Raw genomic sequence first — 20867 nt, forward strand, 5'->3', positions numbered from 1 at the left:
AGCCAGTGTATCCTGACCTTGGCAACTTTAAGATCTGTGGACTTCAACTCCCAGAGCTCCCCAGACAGCATGCCACAGATCTTAAAATTTGCCAAGGTTGGGAAACACTGCTTTAAGCCACTAACTGTGTTCAAAAACCTCAAATGTTTTGTTCACAGAATACAATAACCCAATTAAGCAAACATGGCTTAATGCAACACAGTGCTATCCAGACACTACTGAGCAAGCATATATAACACTAAACTCTACTAGACATATTTACAGACCACAATTAGCTATAATGTAATTTATGTTTGGCACAGTGTGATGTATAAGCCTGCAACTATAGCTTACCATATCATAATGATATGCTCAACAAGCCACAGTTGTGTTAATGTAGCTATAGTATTTAAAATCACATACTGAGAAAACAAAGTGCCAATTAAAAAAAAAAATAGTCACAGTTCATCTTGACTAACATATATATTTGAAGTCTGACATGCATTTTTTCAGATTTTTTTAAAATAATTTTTTTGTTAACTTTAAGAAATAATAAATATTATGAAGAATTTTAAAAGTATGGAACATGTACAGTAGGGAATGGGATTTTCCTAAGACCAACTGCAGGACACTTTTTGTATGTGCACATCTTGGCAAGTCATTACAATTTCTTTTGAGGTAAAGCTTTTTTTTTTTTTTACTTAGATCATTCAACAGAGGTGGTTTACGCCAAAGGATAGTAAATTCACTGGTTCTGGCCATTTTGTTTTCATTGTTCCAGCATGGATTCCAAATGTGCTAGTCACAATCACTCTTCCTTGTGCTCCCTGCATTAAGGGGAAAGGACCAACATGGGGTGAACTCTAGAATGCTAGCAGTGTTACTATGTTGCAAAATAAATAAATTGTTCCACCTCTTGAAAATTAAATAAATAAAATATAGCTTTGTTGCAAATGCTAGTGGGAGATACAGTCATACATACATACACATACATACAGATATATGCAAAATACCAAGCTAGAGAAGGCTGGTGTACACCAAACAATATGGATTAGACCTTACAATTCATTAAAATCAATGGGGCTTTAGTAATAACTAATTTACAGTTAATTAATTTCAGGAGGTTTACTCACTTCAACTCCATAACACATTCTACACATCAAACTATGTAAGAAAATGGCTTAACAGAAAACTGGCAAAAAATAACTTTGGATGTTGTTATATGAACATAACTCAGTACAGGTAGTCCTTGAATTACAACCGGAATTGGGACCAGAATTGCCATTGCTAAGTGATGCAGTCGTAAAGTGCAATGTTATGTGACCACATCGCTTAACGATGGCAATCCAGGCAGTCCCAGTTGTCAAAACCCAAGACACATGGGTCGTTAAGCGGGAAGTAGAGGGAGTTCCAGGTAAGGAGCATATCTCCCATGATCCAAAACTACTGGGATACTATAACTATGTGCCCCATTCCTTATTTCCCAGGCCCCACCCTCTCCCAACACAGGAGTACTGGGCAATCACACTCCATGACACTTTTATAGTCTGGCAAGCCATTCACACCAACCTCCCATCCATTTACATTCTCACATCACATCCTTAACATCACTTCTCCATACTGCACATTACCCTCAAGCCCTCTAATTACCTAAATGCATCACAAAAGCAGTCCACAACACTCTCACTAGTTGCAAAACTGTCCCATTCCTACCCACTCTAGCACACACTTACACCATAGGAGCCAATTTCACCCCCTCAGTTCTCACTGAGGGATCCTCCCAAGCCCAAGTCCAAGGTACAACCTTATTCTGCTGTAATGAAAGATGTAACTAGCCAGATGGAAATAGGTTCCTGCACATGAGGTACAAGAATTTAACTTGAAGGATATTTGCAGATACATTATCCTACAAAATAGTGTATTTTTATTTCCTATGCTGACAGGACCCGTTTTAAACTGGAATATTTTTTCTTTTCTACTTGACAAAGTTTCCAGTTCAAAAAATTAATCCTATTGTGATTTCAGATCATGCTTTAATTATATTGACAGTTCATACTGAAGACTCTCAGTTAGTTAATGATGGATAGTATTTTAACACTCTTTTATATGGGGTGATAATTTTTCTGATTATATTAGATAACGAACACAATTATTTTATCTCAGTCAAATCCTACCAATTTACAAGTTGTATGAGATGCATATGTGGGTGTGTTATTGCTTATGCAGAAAAAACCCCCAGAAATCTTAATTATAAACATATGGAAAATTTGGTGAAACTTTATTGGCATATGAGATGATTCCCACAGAGCAGGCTTATTATGCATTTACATTAGCTACGTTACAGATTGGGGAAATTTTGTGTTGATTAAGTTGAACTTTCTTTGAAGAGATCAAAGCTAAAACATTAGGAATTTGGTGTAAATTCAGATAAACTGTTAGCATATCATTTGAAATAAATGAAATAAAATATAATTTCTGAAATATTAACAAATGAAGGATTGAGACTCACAGATACAAAATCCATTCAGTTGCTATAATTTTATACATGCTTGATGCCATGCTGGATGAATTGCATGCAAATGGATATTTTTTTGAGTGAGACTGACATTCAACCATTATCACAGGGGTGTGTGGATATCTTGAAAGCACCTCTGAAATTACAAAAGATATTGGAGACAATTCAATTGATGAAAAATGGGAAAGCCCCTGGGCCAGATGGCTTTCCAGCTGAATGGTGTACATTTCTTATAGATTTATTGGCTCCAATACTGTTAGAGGTTTATAATTAATCATTTAAATGTGGCAAATTGCCTTTATCTTTTTATAATGTTTATATATTATTTTAAAACAAGTAAAAGTTCCTAAACTCATCTCATTAATTAATGTAGATACCTAAATATTAACAACTTTTTTGGCTTGGTGATTGTAGAGTCTTACATGTATAATCCACATATCTCAGTCTGGATTATCAAAAATATGACATTTATTCATTTATAAATATTATGGATACACCTCAGTAAAGATTGAATTCTGTCATATTAAACCTTTAACATGGTTTGGATTTAATTTTCTAAAGCAAGTTATGTCTAGGTATAGCCTCCCATCTTCTTTTATTAAATGGATTCAAATTTACTACTTGCAACCAGTATAACAAAGTAACAAATAATTTATTCTGGATCAAATGAATTTCATCATGGCACCTGTCAGGATCGTCCACTTTCTCCACTGCTTTTTGACTTAATTCTTGAACCATTAGCAATATCACTGGTATTACAATGATGGATTCAGAGTACAGGTAGTCCTTAGTTAACAATGGTAATTGGGGCTGGAATTTCTATCACAAAGCGACATGGCCATAAAGTGCAACGTCACGTAACTGTGCTGCTTAGCGACAGCAGTTCTGGCACTTCTACTTGTCATTGTTAAGCAGATCCCGTGTTGTTGTTAAGTGCAACGTCATGTGGTCACCATTTGCAACCTCCTGCTGGGTTCCCCATTGACTGTGTTTGTTGGAAGCTGGCAGTGAAGGTTGCAAATGGTGACCATGTGACCATGGAAGGCTGCAGCATCATAATTGTGAGCTGGTTGCCCAGATTGTGATCACATGACCATAGGGATGCTGTGACAGTCAGAACTTTGAGGACCATTTGTAAGTACCACTCATTCAGTGCCGCTATAAGTTTGAACAGTTGCTGAACGAGTGGTCATTAAACAAGAATCACCTGTATATTCAGAAGATATCCTGTCTGGACAACTATTCTATATCATTGCCTAACTTGATGCAGGCAGTTCAACAATTTGGAAAATATTCAGGTTATAAGATTAACTGGGAAAGATCTCATCTGCTTCCATTGGGATCTGAAATATCAATAAATGAAAGATATTGGGTTTTGTCATATGCACAAAATATATCTAATACTTAGGATTATCTGTATCACAAAATATTTTCAAATATGTGGAAATTAGTTTGTCAAATATAGATAAGATTTCTATGATATTAATAGATGGATTAAAATTCCATTAAGTTGGTAAGGTAAAGATCAATGTTATCAAAATAAGTATTACTCCTCAGTTGATCTATACTTTAAATGGCACCCCAATGTTAATTTCAAACAGATGTTTTATTCAAATTGATAGACTCTTAAGGAAATGTATATGACAAGACAGGCCACCAAGGATTTCACTGACTGAGACTATCTGTTGAAGAAGGAGGTTTTGATTTACCACACTTTCAAAAATATAGATAAAAAAATCCCCAATGATATTTATGTGGAGCACTAATTTAATTGAATACCACCCTCCATGGGTTTTCCTAGAAAGTTATTATGTATCATTAAGATCTTGACAATTATGCAGGTCAGCATATAGCAAAAGGAGTCTTTCTTTAGCAGTGCATTCCAAGTGTTACCGAAGACTGCTACTATCTTTCATAGTTGCTTGCTGGTTTCTTTGGTTGGCTGGAAGAAAGCCAAGACAATCCTCTTAGTTTTAAAAAAAATCTCCATCTGCTACATGCAGAAAGCTAGATCCTACCTGTGGTCAATGCTACCAGGTATTACCTCTGGTATATGAGGTACACAGTTCACAATGTTATTGTTGTTCTTTTAAGGTGAGGCCTGTTTACAGCAAAAAGAAAAATACCTTCTCATATCCCTTTCTCCCTTAATGCTAGGCTTAAACAGGCATTATAAACAAAATGTGAGACATTTTGCCATAGCATATCTGCTGACTTTAGCTTTATTCAATCCAATTATGTATCACAACTTAGATTAACAAGGGTTAACTTTCACTGTCAAAGTAAAACTCCTTCAAACATTTTCCACCGATGAACACATTCTCCAACATATCTACATGCACGAACTGTTAATTTTAATTAGAAATTACTGCACTGCCAAAATGTAATCCATAAATTAGATCCAATTTGCAAGAGGCCATTGTGTATGACATAGATTTGTGAAACTATTTAGGATCTTGAAGCAAAAAGGTTTTGATTAAGAAACTGAGCAAAATCACTAAGATATTTAAAAATCTTTGATTTTTAAAGTTTCAACCTTAAAAATAAAGGACAGTTCAGTTGGGTAAGGGCCTGGAAGAAAGTATGCATCAGAATGATGCTTCTAATGAGATTAATTATTTTGTATGCCTCAGAGACATTGCAATCAATCTTGTAGTGAAACCATGTGCAGCATCTATTTTTTTTTAACTGAAACTCAAGCTCTACCAACAGGACCCTAGTGCAAAAGATACACATTTGAACAATTTTGAATAAAAATATGTCTTTGAGTAAATCAGACCTCAACAGTGCTGAGACAGAAATCTACAAAAAACAGACTACAGCAATGCCTCCAACAGCTTTTACTGCTGTGTGGTTATTGCCAAGTACAATAATCAAAGAGATTAAAACTGCCAATTTAGATCCACTGTGCCTAAGGATGAGCTTACCTCACCCCTTGAATTTTTATCTCATCCTCCAAAACCTAAAAAGCTGGTAAACCAGCTTTAGTGTGTGTGGGTGTGTATAAAATTAATTTGTGGTTTGAGACCATTTTGTTTTTTTAAAAACACACATATAGGACAAGTAGGATAGAGGAAAATCAGATATAATTTATGTAACCACAAATATATACAGATGCTCACTTACAAGTGATAAACACTGTGGCAGTACCTTTATTATGGCAGGAGTCCTAGTTTTCATTTACTTCTTGCAGAGGTACACATTTCTAAAAACAACTCAAAGTCAACTGTTTTCATTTCTATATTTGAGGCCTGGTTATCTCATGAATTATGTTTAGGGCTATTGCTCCTAATTATGACATTTCCCAATGAAGAACAAGGAAGATTATGAACTGGATAGATAAAAGGTTTTTCCTTAACCTTTAGAATTACCAGTCAAATTGTATCTAATTTTGGCGAACTATTTTTAAACTTTTCAGGAATCAGAGGGGCTTGTAATCTAGTTTTAAAAAATCAAAACACTGAAGCCAAGACAACTGCATTGTAATGGATTGCATTTCTGCCTGGTGAAGGAAAAATTAAAATGTATGCACCTGCATAATAATTGCGTCTACGTGTTTTTTCTTTATGCAGCCAGAACTTCAGGTTTCGGAAAGAATCTTTTAAAACCAAACTGGATATATTAGAGGTTGATCTCCTGCATATAAATGACAAAGTGTGTGCAGAGTGGGTGGATGGGGGTTGTGTACCATATGAATATACCCATTGTGGATTGTAAATTTACAGCTTAGCATTTTATATATAAACCCAAGCAACTGTGGCTTATTTAACAACTATAGTTAAGAAAACTATGTTTCCCTATTTATGTTATATAACATGCAATGTTATATTTGAATTCTGCCTGTGTGACGTAGAACAGTATGGAATATTCATAGCCCTGGCTTGATATTGATTTGTTCACAAACTGAAATACTTTAGTTGAGAAAGAACCTGAGTCTCTTCCTTCCTTCTTGTTAAGCTTACATAGGCACAAGGAACCAGCACCAAAATCTGCAAGCAACAGAAACAGAAAAAACAATTTTTCTGAAGCTCAAAAGTTGTACAAATCTGGTAAAAGCTGAAAACAAATCCTTCCTATAGTTCTCTAATGGCATATCCGAAAATAGGCATAGTTCTGTATGGAAACTGGCTGAACTTTGTCAAGTCCTAGCTCCTGGAATCAGTCTGGAAAAATATTTAATAATTGTTTGAAAAAAGAACTGAAATAATGTAGAAGTACTGTACTTGAAAAGTTGCCCATTACCAATCTCCAATCCCAATGTTAAATATGAATTAATTTAAATGTGGTTTCCCACTTGTTCAGGTAAAGAAATCTCTACTTTACTTTTAGATACAACTCCATTACAAGGAGGTTAAAGAGTAAATGCAGATAGAACTGAATATTTATTTTCGTTGTACTTCTATTAAAAATTCTACTGAATTATAAAAATAAGTTTTAATTTAGTACTTTCTCACACCTATACTGAAGGACAGAGCCATGTCTGAAACTTTGTAGTTGTAAACCTTCTATCAAAGTTAGGAAACAAAATAATATTCAGAACTCAGGTAACAATCATAGATAGGGAAAGTGCATTAGGTGCTCACTTACACCATCTTGGAAAAGAAAGGGAAAAAAATGGAAAGAATGCCATCCCACTGATCACAAGAATCGATTCAGCTAATCTGCACTGTTATACTGGTGTCCTCTTTCTTCCTCATTACTCTCTAAACTGTGTGCTTGATGGAAGATGTTGAACATCACACGTAGAAATGTACAGTCCATGTCAAAATAAGGAAAACAGCATTACCAATTTTATAACTGTAATTTCTTACACAATTTCAACCTAAAGATAACTGGGTTTACCTAGAAGTAAAACTGCATGTCAGACATCCTGAGAAATTGTCTACATCTTTTTTCTAATCATGTTTTACTAATTCTAGAAGCATAACTATGAAAACAAATCACCTAACATAAAATTGCAACAAAGAGTTGTAAGACATCTTTAGGGTTGGCATATTTATTGTACAATACATTTTTCTAGACTTCACTCTAATTTATCACTGAGGATAGAAAATTCATCCCAACAATATGGCTTGTTGATGTTCCCTCCAAATGCTTCATATAAAACTGAAATAGGATTTGAAAAATAGAAAGCCAACTTTGAAAGGAATGCTCCCATTTAAACAGAATTCTTCCACTGTGATGTAAATTCGGAGTTGGTGTGAGGAAACAAAGGAATAGGGGAAATGCACATTTCATGGTTAGCTACCAGTTGACAGGCCATGATTTGGAGCCAGCTAATGTCTGCACCAGAATTTAAAGACTTGAACATAAGATTTGAATTCACTAAAACTCATAATGAACCTTAAAAGTGGGCTGTGCTTAAAATGTAAATGGAAGAATTATACTCATTCACTGTTCCTGATACTAGTGACTCAGTATGAACAAAAGGAATAACCAATTTTTAATTTCTGTTTGTAACACTGAAAAAGAATAAATTCTACCAGCCCATTACCTTACTAAATGGTGAGATAAAAAATGTAATGTAAAAATCACAATTCCTCTGGTATAAGCAGTATGTAGGATAATATTACTGTTTACTGCAACTTATAAATCATATACATAATGTTACTTTTCCTTGGAACCTCGCTGCTACTCAATGGCTTCTGTTTGTTTCCTACTTTTCCTTTTTACACTACACTTAGTACAGATTATGATTATAAACCACTCTTGGAAATATCATCTCCAGGCTAACAGCTGCTGGTCTGATAAATTCTATCAATAGTAAACTCATTCTTTTGTAGCTTATACTGGACATTTGCATCAGAAGCCTTGAGAAACAGGAAGTGATGGATGTCTGATTATTATATACATAAGTACATGCTCCGCATTTCCATACTCTCCTTGGAACTATGGAGTCTGCTGGATGAGAAACTCAGCTAAGTTTAAAAAAAAAGTCAGAGGGAAGCATAAAATAAGCACATTGCCATTTATGTATTTATTAGATTTATACCCTAACTTTATTTTGTACAACTCGAGGTGCTGTACATAATGTTCCCTCCTATTTTCCCCATGCAACAACCATGCAGGGTGGGTTGGATTGACAATTGCCCAATTCTTCAGGTTATTAATTTCCTAAGACCAGCAACTTATTAAAACCTGTTATAAATATATGAGTGGACTTTAACCAAGGAGAACAAGATCCAATTCCTTGGGTTACTCACGTTTACTGCAACATTTAGGCTACAGAGAGAAAAACTGTGTGAAAGGGAACCATCTACAACATCTGGAGCTTCTCAGAGCAGGACAAAACTGTAATCAGTAACTCAAAGAAATAAAAATTAATTGAGTTTGCTCTTTGAGGGGAAAACGACATGCAGTGTACTTTGCTTCTAAATTGCCTGTACAGAAAAGAAAATATTCAGGAGGCAGGTTATACGTTGGAGGTCAGCTAATACCTTGATATATTCTGCTACTGTCAAATAACTTATTATTTAATTAACTAACAATCCTCCCTAAATATCTGAAATGGTAAGCAGAGAATTTTGTAGCAGGTACATGTATATTTCACACACTTAATATAGTCCTATACTTGGCCATTCAGAACATTTCCAAGAAAAGCTCCTTCAAAACCTGCCTGTGCCATCAGGCCTGGAGATATCAGGGGACTGGTGAATTATTAAGGTGGCTACATTATTATTAATATCTCTTTGCCTAATACTTCCCTTTTTTAGTTTTATATAGTTTTTTAATGTTTTAGTAATAATTATAATATTTAGTATTTATTAACTCCCTGTTTTAGCTTTGTTGTATGCCACCCAGAGTCACTCATCATGGGATGCACAGCTGTATAAATTTAATAAATAAATAAAAACTAGCAGGTTTGAGCTTACAGTGGGCTTCTGTTTGATAAAGGATTCCAAAATACTGAGGGCTGATGCCAGAACAAGTCTGCTCCATATTCTAACCTTATTTTTCAAATAGAATATATTAAATATAAACTTTAATGGAGGGCAAGCAAATATATTTCTCCATGCTAGCATATCAATGTTAGTCAGGTTGCACAAACCCAATATCTATTACCCATCCTAGAGATATTTTTTGAGTAACCAGTCTCCTTTTTTTAGACTAGCAAGATATTTAAACCAAATATCCATCCCTAAATTTAGGAGAACACTAATTCTAGCATGTTTTAATGCACTTCCAACAGCCATCCTTGAAGGAAAATTCGGGAATATAGCTTATTCTTTAAGACTGTGTAATTGTGGTGAAAGGGCAGTTGAAAATACAATCCATATATTGTCTGTTTTATAAAAATGCACAGCTACATTTCATGTACCTGTAATTAACCAGATTTCCAGGTCATTCACATTTATGTACAGTTGTTATTAGCCAAGCAATATGATTCAGTTTCTTTAAATGTAGCCAAATTTTGTTTTATTGTTTGTAAAACCTGCTGTAACCAATCATATATTGTCTATTTCTTCTTTATTTTGTAAGCTTTAACTAAGTGGAATTCTGGTCACTGACCATAATAAAAGACTGGATGACCCAATATCTACAACCCAGCTCAGTGCTTAATTAGTGATTCCTTCCTGTGCACCCTAAAGAGCTCTTGAGGTAAACCTAGCAAAAAAGGAAACTGTCAGAAAAGTCATGGCTCCAAATGAGAAGGACAAAAAAAAAAAAAAAAAGGTCATAGAAATTCACAGCTGGCATAAAAAAAAAAAAGCTGATGTGTTTCCCTAGCCTTGTCTAAAGGAAATAGAAACCTTGGAGGAAGGACAAGGAGTAGCAGAGAGATTACTGAAACTCCACTTAGATTCAGAACTACTATAACTGAAATTGTGAAGCTTAGCACTCTGCTTACCTCTAAGGAAGCTTCAAAATGGCAGAGGAAGGAGATATAGACAGCTGTCCTATAACCCGTAGTCCTCGGGTTACAACCATTCATTCAACGACCATTCAAAATTACGACAGCACTGAACAAATGGTACTTACGATGAGTCCTTGTAGTTCCAGTCATTGCAGTGTCCTGGTGGTCACGTGATTGTGATCTAGGCACTCAGTGCCTGACTCATGATTATACTGCAGCGAGCTATGGTCATGATTTCCAACATTCCCTGCCAGCTTCTCACAAGCAAAGTCAATGGGGAAGCCAGCAAGAAGTTGGAAGTCATGGTCACGTGAAGTCCTCGCTTAACAACCCGCGTAGTCCTCACAATGGCAGCCAGGACTGCCATCACTAAGTGACATGATCACATGATGTCGTGCTTCACAACTGCATCGCTTAGCAATGGCAATTCCGGTCCCAATTGCCACTGTAAGCTGAGGACTACCTCTATATTTTAAGTTTCTGTCCTTACCCCACTCACTGAGATCCACAGCACCATGTATTCATATAAACAGCTGCATCAGAAGCCTTAATATCTCAGGGTATCATTAAACGCAGGAAAATTATGCTAACTATCATTAATGTAAAGCAGATTCCCAAAAATGTATCATGGACAGCTGAATGTTCAATAAAGATATTTAAAAACACCTAATATATTTTAAGGCCTAAAGCAACAGAATGTGAAAAAAAAAAATCAGAACCAGCATAATGATAGATTAACAGATATTTTTTTCTAAACTAAATCCCTAGAGTCCCATCACCTTCTCATTCAGAAAGGAAAGGCTGGAGACAGGACAGAAGTTGTCCAAATCCACAGTATCCATTTTATTGTCCAAAGGTCCTCTGTCAGCCAGGGGGCCCACTGAGGTCTACGTGCAGAAGAAGTCCACACAGACACAATCTGCTTCAGGGCTGTCTCTGCCCTCTCATTCCAAGTGGCATCTAAGGCCTTGACCTGACCATGCATCAGAGGCTTGGGGACAACACCAAACTCCCTGTGAAAATCCAATTGGGTCCATTGACGCTGGAGGTGGACCAACTGAATAGCTCTAGCTCCCTATGTCAGGGGAGATGCATAAAACTTGAGTAAGCAGGGAGTGACCCATCCATGGCAAGGGGTTGATGGTAATATCCCCCAGCATCAGATCATGTTGCCACTGCACCAAGACAAAAGCCAGATCCAATATGTGTCAAGCTAGCAATAAGTTGGGTCAGGTTCATGGTCGCCATGAACTCCTAGGCTTCCTTTAAAGCTGCAACCACAGAAGGCAAGTTGAAGTTCCCTAGTACTATAAACTAGGGAAACTCTACCACCAACCCAGCCACAACTCTGAAGAAATTGCCACATAGCAGGGAGGCTAGTACAGCAGTAATCCCAACTTATATCATGCCCTTCCTCACATGTAGAGTTTGACACTTAGCTATCTGCACAGTAGCACACTTGACTACTCCCAGAATCCCCCAAATGACCATTCTAGCCTCCCCCCCCGCCCTTGGGTCAAAACCTGAGTGGACACATTTCAGAGAGGAGTACTCCCCCCCCCATGCTCATCCAGGATTCAATAATACATGCCAGGTCAGCCCTCTCATCCAGGATCAAGTCTCTAATGACACTAACCTGGCCTTAAGCTTTTTGGGGAAAGTTGTCGAGAAAATGATGGGGCTGCAGCTCCAGAGAACCCTGAAGAAAACAGATTATCTGGATCCATTTCTGTGATGTTTCCAGTTTAGACAAAGCATGGGGACAACACTGATCATGCATGTAGATGGCCTCTGGAGTGTGATCCTCCTGGCACTGCTTGATCATTGTGACTTTCAGTATCATTGATCTTGGTATCCTTCTGGCTCTCTTCTGAGGGTAAGGAGCAGGGAACACTATCCTACAGTAGTTCTCCTTCTTTCTAAAGAGGGTGGTTCCAGTCAGTGGTGACAGGTGAGGAGCTGAGTTCCAGGCTTCTCAATTGTAGGGTGCTGCAGGACTTGACATTTCCCCCCCCCCCTTATTTAAAATGTTTAGGTCATCAGTCAACACAGGATTAGTTATCAGTACCCAGCTTTTTATATCTTGGTAGAATGTTTACAAAAAGTGGGAAAATCAATTGAGAAGTTTTAAGATGCACACATGCTGACAGAAAAGTATGTGTTCTATTCTAAGAAATGCATCTTTGTTGAGAAATAAAGATGGTGGCTGGTGTGGGTCTTCCGGGCTGTGTGGCCGTGTTCTGGAAGTTTTGTTTCCTAACGTTTTGCCAGCATCTGTGACCGGCATCTTCAGAGAGCAGGAGCACAGACAGGAGCAGTTCTCTCCTGTCTGTGCTCCTGCTCCCTGAAGATGCCGTTCACAGATGCTGGCGAAACATTAGGAAACAAAACTTCCAGAACACGGCCACACAGCCCGGAAGACCCACACCAGCCATCGTATTCCGGCCGTGAAAGCCTTCGACAATACAAATAAAGATGGCTCTGTATAAAAGTGTGCTTCTGCCCATTCTATTATACAGAAGTGAGTGTTGGGTATGTAAGCAGAAATATAAAAGTTTAATGCAACAGAACTAGTTATTTGAGTGTATGCACTAAAGCAAGAAGAGATGGGATCAAAAATGAATGTGGATTGTGAAAGAACTATGTTGAGATGGTGTGATCATACAAAGAGTATAAGTGAGAATCTAACTGCAAAAAAAAATTTAAGAAGAAAGAGCGAATGGCTTAAGAGAAACAGGAACACCAAGAAAGTCAAAGTTAAATGAAGCTCATGAGATCCTCAAAAAAGGAGAGGTAAGAAATTTAAACAAAGGAAAGGAATTCATTGACCAGTACATGGATTTGGTGAAAGCAAGGGTGGTTTGCAAGAAGAGAAAAGTAAGGAGTGGTATAATAAACTGTGTTGATGTAAACTAAATTTAGCTGTATTTCTTTTGCTTTTTTAATCTCATACTCTAATTTCTTTGGCTTACTATTTTACTCCTTTTGTCTACTTTGTATAATGTTTACCCAGACAGGGAGTAGCATGATGGGAATATATATGCGTGAGGATTTAGTAATGGAGTTACACTCTGCCCTACTTGTTTTGCTATAGTCAAAGTGACTTTCCCCACAGAAGCTACACCATCTGGGCAGACGCTGTAACATTCTCTCATTCAGGTAGAGAAACTAACTTGCTCATTTCTCCACAAAAAAAGGAGAGGTTTATCTTTACTGTAATGAGCTTACTATAGCATGTAGGTACATAGTTTCTGAAGCCCCTGTTATGTAGCATGTTGCAATACCCCCTAACAAAGTAATTAAGATGTTATCAACAAAGTGATAATGATGTTAACATACAAAAATATTCTGAAACTCAGCAGTAATTGACTTTACGCTAAATTCCAAGTGATTAAGGAGATATAGTAAAATGATTTGTGTCAATTGTTAGGGGTTTGCATAGCTAATTCCACAGCTCTCAAAACATAAGGAGACATCATGCGGGGAAAAGTCACAGTACCCAAATTTCAAAAAGTGCATTTAAATAGAGTGCCTATGATTAAACTATCTACCTTTTCTGAGTCACCAAGTTGTAGAAACATTATACTGAAGCCCTAAACCATAGGAGGAAATAGTATAGCAGAAACTGGCAACTAGCTACAATTGCTTTGGACTGGATGCAGTGGAAACAAATTATAAAAGAAATGAACGGATCCATACCCAAGTGCATGGATGTAGTGACAAGCATGGTAAGCTGTGACACAATGATAATGAGAACATCTTTAAAACTTAGAACCGAAAGGATTATCTGAACCAACTGAAATATTAAATTATATCAAATCATTTTGTAATCAGTATAATGAGTGTTACTATTACAAAAATAGCAGCCACCATTACTTTAGAATAAGGATTAAGGACTTTTCAGTGCCTGAGGACTGCAGTGCATTTTTTTAAGGGAGCTAATGACTGCAGCAGGACTTTCTAAACGTTTTGCTCACTTAAAACAAAACACAAACTTTGTAGGTATATTATATTTAGGTACAGTACTAAGCTATAAACTATAATATCTGGATTTGCATAACAAGCTAAATCTAAACCAAACAAATCACAGTAATGCTTAGTATTGTATTGAATGCAGTCTTTCTTGTTATTTTTTGTTTCTCACTGAAAACTGATGAGAATTTGTGTCATTATTGTTTGGAAGTTTGCTACCAACTTTTGCTGGTATGATTTCATGAATGTGCAAAAGGTATCACATGTGGCTTGTAGGTTTTCCCCCCACTACTGCCTTAAAACCAATTTTAAGTATTTCTAGTTTTATGTGTTTGGTCTGAATCTTGTATATTTCAGGTAAAGTTGCAGTTGAGGCAATGTAGGATACCATGGTCATTTTTCAGAAGCCAAATAACTATTTCCATGAGATCTTGACAGAATCTATATTGACAAAAAAGAAAAACTGAGAAGTACGAAAAAATGGGTGCAAGGAATTCAAAATTAAACTTCAAGGGAAAACACTTAAACTGCTGTACAGTAGTTCAGCCTTTTAAAATCAGATACTTGCCTTATGGCTCTTACCACTGAGTTTCTCTGTATACAATTTCAGGAAGCTAAAGCACATTTGTCAGGATTATATCAGGTGAACATTGTAAATCTTCAAAGCAGGGAATAATTTCTAGCAATAAATTAGAGATCCACAGCCAAGTTCCAGTGTTGGTTTTAGGTTCTTCAGAAATCTACTGTTAACTGGTCAAACCCTGTAATTCTTTGGTTTTTCAATCAAGAGAAGAGGAGAAATTATAAATAATCAACATTATTCATAGTTTTGTAGTTTGCTATTGAAAAAAGTCCTCCTTCCTGCCAAAATATCTATTTAAATACTCATGAACAACCCAACCCTCCTACAGTAAACAGAAATTTTGCAGGCAAATTTAAATACTATGAAGTTATTTAGTACAAGCACTGATATAAACACTACAGTCTTTTAAGTTTTGCACCACACTGTTTGTATGAAAAACAGCAGCTCAATACCTCAGCTCATACTACACCAGTTCAAACAAATGTTAACATATATCAAGTATAGTGATTTAAAATTAAGCACAATCTCTCCTATTACACTGCTCATCTGTGCCATTTAATTTTTCTTATTATATTCTATTTATGAGATGCTCTTCATGAAAAAAATTCTCAGGGCAGATATTGTTCACAGTAAATATATAAAATTGTCACTGCTGGTCTCAAAATCCAATGTGATAAATGCTGTCTTTTTCAAGGGCCACACAATAGGAATTCTTCAAAAAAAATCCAATACCACTGCGTCTTGCAAGATGCTTTCTTATTTTCAAGGGACATACATAAATACCTTACTCCTTCCTGAAAATTCCAGTTTGTTACAGGCCAAAGTCTTCTGAAGTTCAGTCAATATTCTGGACATATATCAACTTTCTCTTAGCACTATGAAATGTTTACGTTTAGCACCTATGCCTGAAAATCTGAATAACTTTGAAGTTCACATAAGATCACTGAAGTTAGTTCTCTCCTCTCAAAACAGTATTACTTTGTTTGCTCATCAATTCTTTTCAAACCTATTAAACTTGCTCCTACAGTACATTTATGGTCTCTCTTTCTCAGTCCTCTTGTGCTCAGATTTCTTCCTCTTTAACCATAGTGTGGTATCTCATCTGTTCATTATTATAAATAATTAATAACTCTCCTAAAGACCAATTAACCATGATTAATGTTTTTGAGGCATTATCCTTACATCTGCTTTATGACTCTGACCTACTGCAGCTGCTGTTAGGTTGCTTTTTACTGGAATAGACAGCTTTGGTCATCATAATGGTATGCAATACTTTATTGGTCAGATTGGGCATATATGAAGTACTAAATATTTGTGACAGTCTCCATGTTTTCTGGAAAATTCTGAAGTATTTTCTGCAATTCTAAATTGATGAAGATAGTTTCCCCCGAAAGGCAAACTGCTTAAATGTAATTTTGATCTGAGGAGGCATTTGGAATCAGCTGCATTAAGTGTGGTCTAAATGTGAAAGTCAAACATATTCAGGGATTTACTCAGAAATTATTTACATTGAAATGCTTGCAAAAACTGAATGACATAGATTTAATATACACAGAATTTAAAGAAAAAATTGGAGGCACGATCTCTTGACATATTGATTTTAGCATGCTTAAAGAACTGTATGCAAAACTGCTTTCTACAGAAATATAACAGCTTAAATTACTTCCAACTTTATTAGTATAAAGACTCCTGGTTGATCCCATTTCTAATTTCTACTCACCAAAAGATAAAATTACTACTTTTGATCCTGATATTACCCAATTTGTGTTGCGCATATTCTCTGAATGCATCTTCCCTTCTACCTCTAACCATCTTTATCTAATGAAGTACTGTAGTCTGTTTTGTAAAACTTTGATGGTCCTAATGAAGTGCTGCCTCAATATGGATTCTAGAAGAAAGTATGTTACAACTCTGATTTGATTAGTATTATATCCATTCCAGTTTCCCATTTTAGCCTACATAATGCTTATTTGTACTATTACTAGGCAATTTAATGATAAAAGATATTCCTGAGAATGAAAAACTTTCTACAGAAAAACACAATAGAAATATTTTCCAAAGAATTTTCAATTTTTTCAAAACTCTATTATACAGCACTATCAAATACTTTCTGCATAAGAACCTTCTTTATATAAAAAGAAGCTTCTTATGCAGAAAGTATTTGATAACTTTTCATTGTATCCTACTTTATTCAATAAATATACAGTATATTTATTATAAAGCTTTCTGATTTATTGCAATTTCTACATTTTCCCTTTTCTAATAAGATAAATGTGTTTCCCAAACCATACTATACATATCCTTTTTCAAATAAGAATACTGTATTATATGCATAAGCAAAATGTAAGACTAACACATTTGAATATATTTGATTTCCAATACACTTAGGAGAAACAGTCATAATGGTTACCCATCACAGTACTAGAATTCACTAATACTGTTAGAAAAACATCAGTGAGAACATCTGTCAATATATTCCTCTTCTCAAACTCATTTCAAATTTAAAAATGCTCAAATGGTACAGTTTAAACAGTTAAACTCTCTTTCAAGGATTTTAAGTTCAACCCATTTTTAAGCTTTCAGGCAAGGTGATTAAAACTGAACAAAATATTACACGGGGGGAGGTGTTATTCTTTGCTAGCCACAAACATCCAACTAGTTTGTTTGAATCTAGTGACATCATACTATGCTATTCAACATATGACATTTAATTCAATGAATATACCGTCTCTTCTTTTTATTTGTTCCTTGCATCAACATATAAATATTTGTAAAAAGCTGGAAAATAAAACCAAAACATAATTTTACCTGTCTTAATCCAACAGCCAATTTCTGGACGAAGATATTCTTTTTCATTTTGTAGGTTTATTATCTGGTGCTAAATGCTTTTTATGCCAGTTGGTTAGTTTTATTTTTCCTTTCTAAACTACAAAATGAAGAAGCAATAATGTTCAGAGTTGTAGTTTCTGAGGAAGATTATTCTTATTGTTGCACTTAATTTATTCCTGTGTCATATTCCTAAGAGATAATAGTTTATTTTCCTCCTTATTTTTCTTATTTGTGTCTCCCATGTTGTTTCCCTGCTACCATCATCAATTCAGGAAGGGTCTGTATTGGGGAAAAGACAGCTGTCACAATAAAGAACTGGAAGTAACCCTGGTTAAATAGGGTCCTTTTGTGTGGTCCCAGATCATTCTGATGACATGCCATATTTTCCTGAATAGCTCACTGTTTACTCTTTAATTGCTTGCCTTCCAAAATCTCCCTCCTTCAGTTTCCAAGTGTTCAATTCCCTCCTCTTTCTCAATTTCATGATATGAAAGCAACAATAGTACTAGATTGTGCTGCTTTTTCCCAATCTGATATTAAATGCTAGTCCCTTGCTCTTCTGTTGAAAAATAGCCCTTCAGCATTTGCTTTGCACAATGATTTCAAACTGACATGGTCAACTAAACATTCTCAAAACAGCTTTCCTTCCTGCTAAAGAGCTGTAAGCACCACAATGCCCTTAAAATCACAGTCACATATCTACTCGTCAAGACCCAAATAGAGTTATTAATACTCAGTTGTAATTGATAAATCGATTTTTTTCTTCCTAATGTTTTTCCTGCAGGTGCAGGGTTAGTTGATCCATTGGTTGCGACAGGAATTTACCAAACAGCTGAGAGAGTGACTGGCCCAAAGTCACCCAGCCGGCTTTCATGCCTAAGGTGGGACAAGAACTCATAGTCTCCTGATTTCTAGCCTGGAGTCTTAACCACTAGACCAAACTGGCTCTCCATAAATCTACCTCCTCTCAGATATTTTTCAAAGCAAGGACTAGCTGCTCTCATTTCATCAACATATACAGTAATTACATGAGCTTCACATACTTATCCATCTATCTACATAATCCGATGTCAACATTAGACATAAAATCTTCAATCTTCTGTTCTTTTCCTAATACAAAGTTTTCCTCCTCCTAGTTTGTCCTCTTTACTTCCACAACGTACAGCATACATTATATGATTCCACAATATGTCCTTGCTCTGTCACTGCCCCCCCTTCCCCCAGACTAAAAAAATACATGATAGACAAGATAATAGCAGCAGCAGCAACAGCTTTATAATTTTCATCTTGTCATAGGGCTCCTACAGGTACACACATTTCCACTGCATCCCCTCCTGTATCCCTCTTCCTTCAATATTTCTGCCACCACCATCGTTAGCCAGGGCCTTCTAAGTATCCGCCTATCTCGAGCTATCATTAACAGGAGAAGCAACCTCCCTGCTCCATGCAATCTTCTTTTGTTCATGTCACATACCCACGGCCTATTTCTTCTGAGCTCATTTCCCTCGCAAACCCTCCACACCCTCCAAAACAATAACGTCGCTGTCATATTTCTCTATCAAGGGGGAATCCCGCGATCGAACACGACGGCCCTACCCTGGGACTTCCACTTCACACAAACCTAGTGCTCAGACTCCTCCCCGTCCACCGTCTCTTCTTCCTCTGTTGGCTCCTCCTCCCCACCAGAATCGCGGGGGATGGGACGCAAAACTCGGTGCAAAGTAGTACCCCTCCCCCCTCAACTCCAAACACTTCCTCGCAGCTCCTGCGGCCCCGCGACGCGCAGCCGAAACCCCGGCCTCTTCTTTCCAGCCAGCGCCAGAGCATCGGCGGAAAAAAACAGCAGCACCAGCCCCTCCCTCTGGGTCATCGGGCTATCTCGACCCACAACCGGAGGCATTTACTTGACAGTCTTTGGTCTGGTGGTCGTGTTGCAGAGAGAAGGAGAGACAGGCAGGCAAAGGGTCTGTTCCGAAGGGATGCCTTCGCTGCCGAGAGGAGCGACTCCCTGCCTCTCCTCCCAATTCTCAACACTTAGTATCCTCCCAACCACCACTTAGAAAAAACTTGCTCCCTCCGCAATCAGTTGTTTCCTTCGGCTGGGCAGGGAGGAAGAGGACAGTCTTCAGCCCAGGGACATCTCCTCCACCCGTCTATGCTCCCCGCCCCAACTCGCTCAGGAAAACGCACAACCCTTCCTCCGCCGCCGCCCTTCATCACTCCTCCAGGCCGGGGAGGGGGAGAGGAAAAGCACCATCTCCGGCAGGGAGACCTCGCCCCCCCCCCCCGGCTCCAATTCCCCCTCAACCGCACACTAAACAAAGCCTCCCCCACCCAACAAAACTTCAAGAAGGCCAAGCAGCCAACCGGTCGTCTGCTCACCTCAAACCGGCCCTTGGTGACCCCGTTCATTTCCCTCCTCATGGCTGAGGCCCGGCGGGGGTCAGCTCGGGCGAGACCAAGCCAAGCCGGGCCAGGCCGAGCCAGACCTGGCCCCCCACCTCCTTGGCGCGGCGGCTTCGGTCGCCTGCTTGGCCGTCGTCCTCCCTCTTCGCCGCGGGAGGGGGATGGCGAGGGAGGAGGAGCCGTATCCCCCCCGAGGCAGCGGCGGGAACAGGCTCTCGGCGCGCGTGCGGCTGCCGGTCAGCGAGAGTTCCTTCCCGGCTCGCGCGACTCCGAAAGGCGAAAACAGGGAATCTGGCCTTTCTCAACTACAACTAATTCTTCTACCCAAAACAAAAACACGCCGCACCTGCCAGCAACAGTGCCGCTCATTGGACGAGGACGGCGCAGACGGGGGAGGGAGTATAGGCTGCGCGCGCCCCCGGGGCCTGGAGCGAGCTGCCGTGGCCGCGCCTGCTACGGGGAAGAGGGAGGAGTTGTCTGTTTTTCCCTCTGATCTTTGCAGCTGCGGCAGCGGCCACTGCCCACCCGAGTCTGATGCAGGTTTTTTTCCTGTAAAGTTCAGGTACTGGGGATGCTCGCCGGCCCTTTGCGCTCACTGGATTATGTACTTGTTTCCTTCTGTACATACGCGCATTAAGGCTTTTTCGCTGTACTTTTAACATCTACGTTACACATTTTAGTTTCACTCAGCGGTGGGGATGTAAGGATCGAACCCTTGGATCTTGCTT

The 20867-nt window shown here is 37.9% G+C and overlaps 1 protein-coding gene across 3 annotated transcripts in view; it reads right to left on the reverse strand.

The window, feature by feature from the left end:
- The window catches only part of FBXL20 (F-box and leucine rich repeat protein 20), a 62960-nt gene extending 42451 nt beyond the window's left edge, over positions 1–20509 (reverse strand). Inside the window, exon 1 of one of the 3 annotated variants that reach the window (XM_088143397.1) lies at positions 20116–20509. In XM_088143397.1, coding sequence (XP_087999523.1) covers positions 20116–20157 — 42 coding nt within the window. In that variant the 5' untranslated portion in view covers positions 20158–20509. Of the gene's footprint in view, positions 1–17712; positions 17776–19354; positions 19375–20115 lie in introns of those variants that run through there. The other 2 variants (XM_007422368.3, XM_025177606.2) reach the window with 2 other exon arrangements.
- Between the last annotated feature and the right edge of the window lie 358 nt (positions 20510–20867).

This window comes from Python bivittatus, unplaced genomic scaffold, assembly GCF_059951505.1.
Source record: "Python bivittatus isolate LINGU-HERP-01145 unplaced genomic scaffold, Pbiv_v1 ctg000410_np1212, whole genome shotgun sequence".
Taxonomy (NCBI): domain Eukaryota; kingdom Metazoa; phylum Chordata; class Lepidosauria; order Squamata; family Pythonidae; genus Python; species Python bivittatus.